This window comes from Spinacia oleracea, chromosome 1 (assembly GCF_020520425.1).
Source record: "Spinacia oleracea cultivar Varoflay chromosome 1, BTI_SOV_V1, whole genome shotgun sequence".
NCBI classification, from domain to species: Eukaryota; Viridiplantae; Streptophyta; class Magnoliopsida; order Caryophyllales; family Amaranthaceae; genus Spinacia; species Spinacia oleracea.
In genome coordinates, this window is record NC_079487.1 from 122,216,905 (window position 1) to 122,227,098 (window position 10,194).

At 35.3% G+C, this 10,194-nt stretch overlaps 1 protein-coding gene across 1 annotated transcript; it reads left to right on the forward strand.

Annotated features, from left to right (window-relative positions):
* Positions 1-8,185: 8,185 nt before the first annotated feature.
* On the forward strand, positions 8,186-8,783 carry LOC110787410 (auxin-responsive protein SAUR21-like). Its single transcript, XM_021992031.2, has one exon. The coding sequence runs from the start codon at positions 8,244-8,246 to the stop codon at positions 8,571-8,573; it is 330 nt and encodes a 109-aa protein (XP_021847723.2). The 5' UTR covers positions 8,186-8,243; the 3' UTR covers positions 8,574-8,783.
* Positions 8,784-10,194: the final 1,411 nt, after the last annotated feature.

Consider the following 10,194-nt stretch of genomic DNA (forward strand, 5'->3'; position numbering starts at 1 on the left):
GATTTGGATTCTATTTTAGAAAAGGTTGACATATTTGCTTACAAGTACACCGATAGTTCTTATGCAACTCGATTCAGTTATAAGATGCATTTGTATTAGTTGAAGGGATGTAGATTTTTTCCATGTCCTACTGTTTTGGCATTATCAGATATTTCCGGGAGACAAGTGAAGAAAAAACGGGACATGCTGAAAAGTTAATGAAATGTTAGGTAATTAGCAACATGTTTATAGTGTCTTTTCTCTGTTGAAGTTTTAAAAGCTTTTGAAATGGTACTGATGATATCACTTGTCTTTCTCATAACATGAGAGGAAGAAGGGTGAAGCCATGTTCAATTCTTACGCCACCATCAAGCCTTTGAGCGGGATGAAAAGGGAGATGCACCATAAGGTATGATTTATGTTCTGTCATTTGTAGAAGTTGTGACTGAGATGTTGATGTACATATATACCTTTGGTTAACATCTTATTCTTCCAATTGTAGTTTTTTTTTATTGAGATATTTCCTGATTGAGGTGTAGCTGGAGTGGAATGCGCTGAGTGTGCTATAACTGCCTACGGGAAACGAAGGTGACGATGACCTTGATCACTCTAGTTGCAGCTTTGACAGCCTGATCTTGTAAGGACGATGATTTTGGTAAGTTATAACAACATTTCAGATTCTTCCTCCATAAAGTGACACATGAGTATCAAAATGCTATTGTCTCTATTGTTGATTTCTGGTAAATGTTGCAGCTACTATGGCATTCCCGGTCAGTAATTTATGAAGATTGCTGGTTAGCATCGTCCATTTTCTGGAAAATCTACGGTGTAGTACTTCATAGATATACGGAGTACTTTTTTTAGTGGGTTTATATAGGCTGAAATAAGATTTAATTCTTGTACTTATACAATTTTTGTATATTAGACGTAAATTTTTTATTTATGAATGTGATCGATCATGAATGAATAATTTGTAATTGTGTGTATAAGATTTTAGATGTAATATTCATTTCTTATTAGATTGGTACTTTTGTTGAACTTTAAGCAATTTTAATATGTATGACATGTCGACAAAAATAATTTTTTTTAAAATAAAAATTCATCAAAGAGACCCGTTAGGTAAGATACTGGGTCTATACTGAACTATTTATTTTTAAATAAAAACTTGGCAAAGAGACCCGTTACGTGAAATAGGGGGTCTGAGTTTGTTGAATAAAAAAAATATAAATTAGCAAAGAGACCCGCTTTCTTACATATGGGGTTTGAATTTATTGAACAAAGAGACCACATATCTTTAAGAAAGGGTCTTTTCCCCTTCTTAATTATTTTTAGTATGCTATACATAACAGACCCCATTTCTTACATAAGGGGTCTCTTGTTTCTAACAAAGAGACCCCCTCTAGATGGGGGGTCTCTTTTAAAAAGAGACCCCCCTATCTAGAGACCCCCTCAAAAGGGGTCTCTTTTGCTATTTTGGACGGGTCTCTTTGCCCATTTTTGTAGTAGTGTCAGTGCTGATTAGACGAAAAAGGAATAAGATTGAAAACCTGTTTTCTGATGTTGGGGAAGAAATTCCTCCTGATCAAACCTCTAACCACATTGTCAAGTACTTTAAGAGATTGTTTGCTTCTGAATCCCCTGGCCTGCCCTCTCCAGTGGACTATGATAACACCATATGTGTGGCTCACCCACCCTCCCTAGCTGAGGTTCACCACAACTTGTTTGCTATTGGGGCCCTGAAAGCCCCCGGAGTGGATGGGTACCATGCACAATTTTTCCAAAATCACTGGGGATCCATGTGGCCAGACATCCTGGCCTTTGTCACTAAGTGTTTCAGAGAAAAGGCCTTTCCCGATAATGTTAATGAAACCTCTATTTGCCTGATCCCAAAGACTGAAAAATCTGAGAATATCAAGCAATATAGGCCAATTAGCCTCTGTAACACGAGCTATAAAATTGTTTCAAAGCTCATTGTCCACAGACTAAGACCCCTCCTGAACTCAATTATCTCGGCTAACCAAAATAGTTTTCTGCCAGGGAGAGGGTGTGACACAAACTACATAGCAGCCTCAGAAATTCTCCACTCAATGAAACAAAAAAAGGGGAAAAAGGGGTGGTTTGCGCTAAAAATTGACCTAGAAAAAGCTTACGATAGAATTGAGTGGAGTTTCATCCGTTTCTGCCTTCATAGACATGGGTTTGATAAGGACTCAACGGATCTAATCATGCAATGTGTCTCCTCAACATCCTCTAGAATCCGTATCAATGGGGTCCTTTCTGACAAGTTTAATGCCTTTAGAGGTCTCCGACAAGGGGACCCTCTCTCCCCTTATTTGTTCATCATTTGCATGGAATACCTTTCCACCCTTATAAGTGAAGCCCAATCTAATGGTGTGTGGAAATCGTTTCTCCTAAAAAAGAATGGCACCCCTATCTCTCACCTCCTATTTGCTGACGACCTACTCCTATTTGGAGAAGTTTCTCAGCAAACCCTTCATGGGAAGGCTAACACTTTGGATTCCTTCTGGGATTGTTCGGGTCAAAAAATGAATCCAGAAAAGAGCAAGCTTTATTTTTCGAAAAACACCCCTGCTGAGGATAAGGACATGTTCATCTCCCATTTGAAAGTGCCTGAAAGCCCTGACTTAGGTATTTACTTAGGATTCCCCTTGACCGATAAAAGACCGACTGCAAGCCAAGTTAGCCACATAGCTAGGAAAATTCGCAGTAAGTTGGCTACATGGAAGGCTAAATGCCTTTCCAAGGCGGGGAGACTTGTACTAATCAAGTCAACTCTCTCCTCCATTGCCAACTATAGTATGCAATCCTTAGCTTTGCCAAAAAAAAATCCTTAATGATATAGACAATCTTTGTGCAAACTTTTTATGGGACTCCAATGCTGAAAATCGTAGAACTCATCTTGTGTCTTGGGATAGAGTGTGTGCCCCGTCTGCCTTAGGTGGCCTAGGAGTGAGGAAAGCCACGATTCTAAATAAACTTGCAATGATCAAACTGTGTTGGAGACTTAATAATTCTAAAAATCTGGCTGCAACCCTAATTAAAGAAAAATACATAGCAAATAGGTGCTACCCAAAGAGTTTTAAACTGGGGTCCCATGTTTGGCAAGATGTGGGCAAAGGGTGGTTTGATTATTCTAATCTGTCGGTTTGGTGTATTGGCAATGGGGAACACATTAATCTGTGGGAGGATAACTGGACCGGGAAGGGAAAATTAAGAGACATCATCCATGGTCCTCTAATAGAGAATGAGAGCAACCTTACTGTGAGTAATATAATTGATAATAATGCATGGTGTCTTGATAACCTCTCTGTGCCCATTCCCCCTCATCTTCACCAGTGGATCCAGGCTATCCCAATTACGGCCAAAGGGTGTGACTTTCCGGTGTGTTCCTTGGGGGAGGGGAAGTTCTTTGACTCTAAATCTGGCTACTCCCTCCTATGGGAAAAAGATCTCCAAAATCTGCAGGGGAAAAGTGGGGATTGGGCAATCCCGTGGAAAGTGGAATGTACCCCTAAACTTCAATTTTTTCTGTGGCTAATTATGTGGGGGAGAATTCCTTGTGCGGCCCATTTGGCCCATAGACACATTATTCCTAACCCTAACTGCTCGTTTTGCCCAAGTATTGAAGAAGATATGAACCACTTGTTTAGGGACTGTCCTAGGGCAACAGAATTTTGGGACGAGGCTAGTAAGGACAACCATCACAATCTAGGATCCTCCCTTTCCTTCAAAGAGTGGTTTGAGAGCAACATAAATAGAAAAGATCAACCTAATCATGCTTCGAGCCCCCTGTCCACGGTTTTTGCCTATTCCTTGTGGGGTATTTGATTAAGGAGGAATTTGTGGGTGTTTAAACAGGAATCTAAACCAATTGTTTCAGTGTGGAGGAGAACTCTTTGGCTTGCTAAGGAGTTCTCTACTGCTGCCCCTATTATAAGAAAAAAACCCAAATCTGTCGTCTTGGAACTGGTTACTTCTAACCTTCATGTCCAGGTTGATGCGTCCTTTTGTCAAACATCTCTTGCAGTAGGTTATGCAGCAATATGCAGGTACAAAAATGGGCTATGGAAAGAGGCTATGACGGGCAAAACCACGGCAACAGATGCATTAAGTGCAGAATCGCTGGCGATATTCCATACTCTAAAGTGGTGTAGTGATAACAACTGGAATGATATCACAATTTCATCGGATTGTGAAAGAGCAGTGCTAGGAATCAATAACGAAGACCACCCAAAGGACAAGATGACTAATATTTATTCAATGTGTAGGGAGTACCTCGGGAGAATTCAATCAGGGTCCCTAAGGAGCGTGCCGAGACAAGGAGTGAAGGATGCGGATCATGTGGCTAAGAAAGCAAGGCTGTTAAACTGCCCCCCCTTTAATTATGTAAACATTAACCCCCCAGTAGATGTTTATGCTAGTATTTGCAAAGACAATGATGTTATTTGTGTAGGCCCTTCATCTGTCAGTGATGGAGCGGCGGGTAACGATAACCCGTATTTCTGTAATTTCGTAGGTTAATCTAATGCATGGTACTCTATTCTAACCAAAAAAAAAAGTAAATATTCATATTACAATTAAATACCTATAAAAATAATACGATTATTTTCTATTGGATTCAGGTAAATGGTGAAATGAATAACTCAATTTAAGAAACTAGGTATTTAAATAATTGGTCTCTAAGTTTAAATGGTGAAATGAATAACTCAATTTAAGAGCCATGGCTTGTCTATTATCCAAATATTTAAGATTTCGTTTATTTCAAAGGACCGGTATCTTCGGTTTATTAACGAATTTGGTAGTTATGCCTGGTCTCTTATGTGCGGAGGTGAGTTTTGTCAGTATTACCTAAGAGATCAGTTCAAGGTAATATCTGGTCTCTTATGTCCCAGCTACTTTTTCCCCTCAACATTTCGCCGTGTCACGTGAGACACCAGGAAACTAAGTAGTCCCGCCAATGGCGACGATTTAGGGAGTGATCTTGCTTGACCTGTCGGTTAACACCTGGTCGTAATTTATTTTTTTTTTATTTTTTTTTGACATAGGCGGTCGTAAAATTATTACTGTCATGAATTAATTGGTGACCGATTATATCCGTAACATTTTAACGACTAGTTGGCGACAACCAGTATTTTAATTATGAGTGAACTTTCAAGTCACTAATTGACAAGGAACATTTTTACTCTTCCTAATTAATGACCAGCAACAATGCAGCAATTATGTAGCTTAGCCAGTTAATTAGCAACGTGATTATTTGGTCACAAATTTGCGATCAACATATTCTGATATTAGTTGTGCTTAATTTTCTTTTGCGATTCTTTCACATGTTTTCATGGGAGTCTGGTGTTATCTATCGTTCCAACTTCAACTCTATTTTATGTAGAAAAACATCATGTTTTTTTTTTGGGGGGGGGGGGAATATAGGTGATCGATCGATGTACATGTACGTGCTTCAATTTGACACGCTAATTAGCACTTCAACGATGTTATACACAAGGTTAATTATCGGAGCAATCAAGAGTCGGCGGTAGAAGGGAATGCCACCTTAGTGTGAGTCTTAATGGCTTTTATTTTGTGTCATTTGTGAGTTTTGAAAGTCAATATATATATGGCCCTAGTGGTTTAATTATCGTACTACATACTACATGATCCTTTTCAAAAAATCTTTACACTTACTATTTTCACGGACTCCGGTGCAATGTTTGACAGTTAATATATCCAATTTTATACGAGAAACAATTATAAAAAGTTGATATTTATAAAATACGGATGCAACCCTCGTATGTTGAGAGATATATTCCATTAAAGTTAAGCTGAATAAGCTCCTGTATGAGAAGTACATTTTGAGACAAACCTAACAAGATATCTCATGATAATTTTTGATAAATACTCCCTCCGTCCCTTAATACTCGCACCGGTTTGACCGATGCGGAGTTTAAGACACTTGAATTGACTTATTAATTTAATCGATGTTAATTGATAGTGGGGTATTTTTTTAATATAGTTAGTGGGAAATGGGTAAGGGGTGGGGACTGGGGAGTGATGAGTGAGGGGTGTGAATTTTTAAATGATTTTTTTGTAGGGAGTAGGAATATGGGTGGGTTAGTAGGTAAGTGTGAGAAATAATATAATATTGTAAAACTTTCCATTTATAGAAGCGGTGCAAGTATTAAGGGACGGCTCGAAAAGAAAAGCGGTGCAAGTATTAAAGGACGGAGGGAGTATAACAGTGAAAATTTATGGTCAAAGTTTTAATTATTAGACACATTTTTTAAAGCGTACAAAACTTAATGGAATGGAGGTAGTATGTACGTAGGTTATTGTATTTATTTCGTAAACGTTTTGTTACTTTGCAAATTAAGTTGAGGTAAAAAAAAATCATTATCCACATGTACCGTCAAATGAAGTACTCTGTGATATTTAAAGAAAAGATAAATGTCGATGTATGCATTACACATTTGGACCCTGGTATGTGAGGTGTGCGTCTTCCAACATTGATCATCCAAGCTCGCTATCCCAATTCATCCGTTTAGAAATAATTGTATTGTTGCACCATTTTCACTTTATTCACTATTCATAGTTTTAAAATTGAGATGGAATTGTTCATAGTTTCAAAATTTCCGTCTCAAATTTGTAATTGGATTTGCTAAAATTTTGTCTCATAATTTTTAAGACCCCCTTTATACAAATACTCCATTTCCTTCTCAAATCCGTTTCTAATTAATCATCATTTTGAGATGGATTTGAATTATCTTAAAACGGATTTGGACTGTTTTATATAATGATTATTTTGTAGGGTTAAAGTTAACTATTACTAAATTCTCAGTTCGTCGATATTGTGATGATCCTGCAGCAATTCATAAAATAGAAAATCCATTTCAGAAAAATTACTAAATTACCAAACATTCCCAGGAAGAAAGGAATGAGGTATCCTTTTACGTAGTACAAATTAAAGCGGGACATGGCAATAAATAATACCAATCTATCTCAGGGAAATTTTGTGATGTATAAAAACAACGAAAATGATAAAGGTCGCAACATGCGACTTTTAAGCCGTGTCACAATGATGACATGTCATGCTTATGTGTCATGGTTTAAATTGGAAATTAAAACATTTAACTTATATAACCTATTATACATGTTTCATAAAAAGGTAGAAAAATCTTAATATTATAATTTGTTTCCTTCTTTACGTCGAATACCTAATTTATATATTTTCATAGTAAAAATATTAGATTGATAGTAAAAATAATCTGATGATGCATAGCCTACGTGGCGCGTATATGTACCAATTAAACTCCGACACGTAAGATTGCGACAACTAAATGTTGTCGCAACTTGCGACCTTTATCATCATCCTAAAAACAAAAATAAAAATCCCTTATCCAAGAATGGCAGATATCTTAAGTCTAAGTTATTAAACTAATTAATTAAGTGACTAAATTCATTTTCAAAATTCCGCCGATTGACTTTTTTTTAATAAAAAAAAAGTAGATCGATATATATGCACACTACCTAATTACGTGTTTCTCAAGATTATGATCAAGCTTATCGAAAAATAATTTTTTTAAAATTACTATCTTTGATGAGTCGGAATTGCATTAGTTTCCAGAAAAATAAGTGAGTAGTTGTCCTACATCGTCGTCCTTAGATGAAGTGAAGTTCCTATATACAAGTAAAAATTACCCTATATAATATTAATCATAGTAAGATGATGATATTCAATAAAAATATGTTTGATATTATATTTCGATATATATACTTGTATAAAAGGTCGCTTGGAAGCTAGGGTAATAGCTTCCACTAGTAAGGGGAACAAGATCCAAGATTATTATAAGTTCCACGATAGACAATCCATATATGATACACTTGTATAATTTTGTGGTTGAAATCATGTTGATCTGAATTTGAGGTTTGTATACCACTACGTTGTTATTCTTCTTTTGAGTCGACGTTAAATATCATGCATAGTTATAACGTACATAAAGGAAATGGGCCTCCTATGTTTACTAAATTAGATATAATTCCAACTAAAACGACAAATCTTTGATTATTTGCTAACATAAACAATTAAATAACTACAGTGCAATTACATGTTGAGGGCAGTCTACAGTGATTTCACGTCCACTATATAAACCTACACTTTCACATAAATGAATTATCATCTCAATTTCATACGTACATTAATATACAAATCGATCCAGTTTTTCATTAATTACATAGTACTCCATACTTTCTTAAAAATGGGTATTCAACTGATGGAGAAAGTGCAAGCAAAGAGAATTCTAATGAAAACTCTAGCAAACAAGAAGGTGACATCGAGTTCGAGTTCGAGTTCGAGTTCGAGTTGGAATGGAGAAGTACCAAAAGGTCATGTAGTTGTTTATGTAGGAAAGAGTTGTAAGAAGAGGCAAGTAATCCCAATATGTTACTTAAATCACGCTTTGTTTCAGAGTTTGCTTCGTGATGTAGAAGAGGAGTTTGGGTTTGGGCATTCCATGGGTGGCCTTACAATTCCTTGCGATGAAGACTATTTTTCAAGTCTCTTATCCCATATTAGGTCTTCTCCATAATTAATTTAAGCCAATTATATTGTTTGTTTGTTTTTTTTTATGATAAATTATCAGCTCATATATACGTACGATCGAGTAGTAGTTAATTTTAATGAAAACTAGTACTACAGTACGTATGCGTATGTAGTTGAATCGATCGTTTGATCCAGACATATTTTGTGAGTTATAAATAAATTCTCTTTCTAGGTTTGATCAAATTATAAGAAACGAATTCACATGCTTAATTATAGCATTACTGCTTTAAAGTCTTTTTAGTCGTAGCAAATTTCCGAATCATTTACGTCATTAGCTAATCCTACTAATTAAACAAAGGAAGACTTTTCAATGGCTACAATAAAATGGTAGCCACTATAATTGTACTGAATCTCAACCGTTAGATTTTCAAAATCGAATCTTATTCGTTTATTTGTTTGACCACAATCTTTCAAAAAAAAGAAAAAAAAATTAAACACACACAAAAAAAACAGTTTGCATCACCGAAAAACGAATTGTTTCAAAAATCCATTTACATACTCTGTAAAATCAAAGCACAATTATGTTATCTGGATTTTTAACAATCCAAACCCACAAAAATAAGAATCAAATACATTAGTGTCATCTTTAACCTAACAATCATTAGTTTTGTGATATAAAACATACTCGAACACTCGGTACCGATTAAAATTAATGTTGATATTAATTTTGGGGATATATATATATAGCTTTGGTTGTTTTCCTTCTAATTGGGATTTTTTTTTTTTTTAAATTTAAATTTTAAGCAAACTCAGTTTTACGCATGTTAGTAATTGTAAAATGAAAAATACATAGGTTGATGATAACCATGGAGTTTTAGAGAAGGGAAGAAAACGAAAGAAGTAATTTCTTAATAATATTTATTTATTTTGTCATTTTCTTCATTTTTTTTAAAACATATTTTAAAAAATAAATAAATTAAAAGTCAAGTCAATATAAAATAAGTGGTGTAGATTTAATACATCTAAATATAAGGTCAAGATTAAAAGTTTACAATGGCTACCAAATTAATGTAGCCATTGTAAAATCATCCTTAAACTAATTACCTACATCGGCTATAGGGTTATTTTTTTAATTCTATTTCCGAAATTTTATGAGATTAGCTAAGCTAATCCTACAAATTTTAAGGGCTATCTTTAATTTAGGTTTATTTTTGTGAAACCATTAATTAATACATTAATTTATAAATAACATTTTAGGATTCATCAACCATCGACGCCATTTTCATAATTCAATTTTTGTGGGTTCATTGAGGTTATATATGGGAAGAAAACTGCATCAAATCAGATATTTTGTGTACGTTCTGAACAATGAATCTAAAATGTACTACGTATTACGTACATAGTATGTAGGATTGAATGGAGATGAGGTAAATTAAGATCGAGAGTGATGAAATTTTGAGATTCTAATGGCTACAGAACTACCTGTGTATACGTTTGCGATTCTAAAAAAATATCCCAAGTCTTATACTAACTACGTTTTAAAATGATATTTACATTTTTCCTTCTTAATTATCCCGTTTCATCATTTTCTTTACACTTTGCTAAAATACGGGTCTGGACTCTGGACCGGCCGCACCCATCAACAAAGAGTTCACTTAACAAAACCG

Coding starts and splice junctions, on each gene's coding strand:
- LOC110787410 (XM_021992031.2), top strand. CDS start 8,244: ATGGGTATTCAACTGATGGAGAAAGTGCAAGCAAAGAGAATTCTAATG.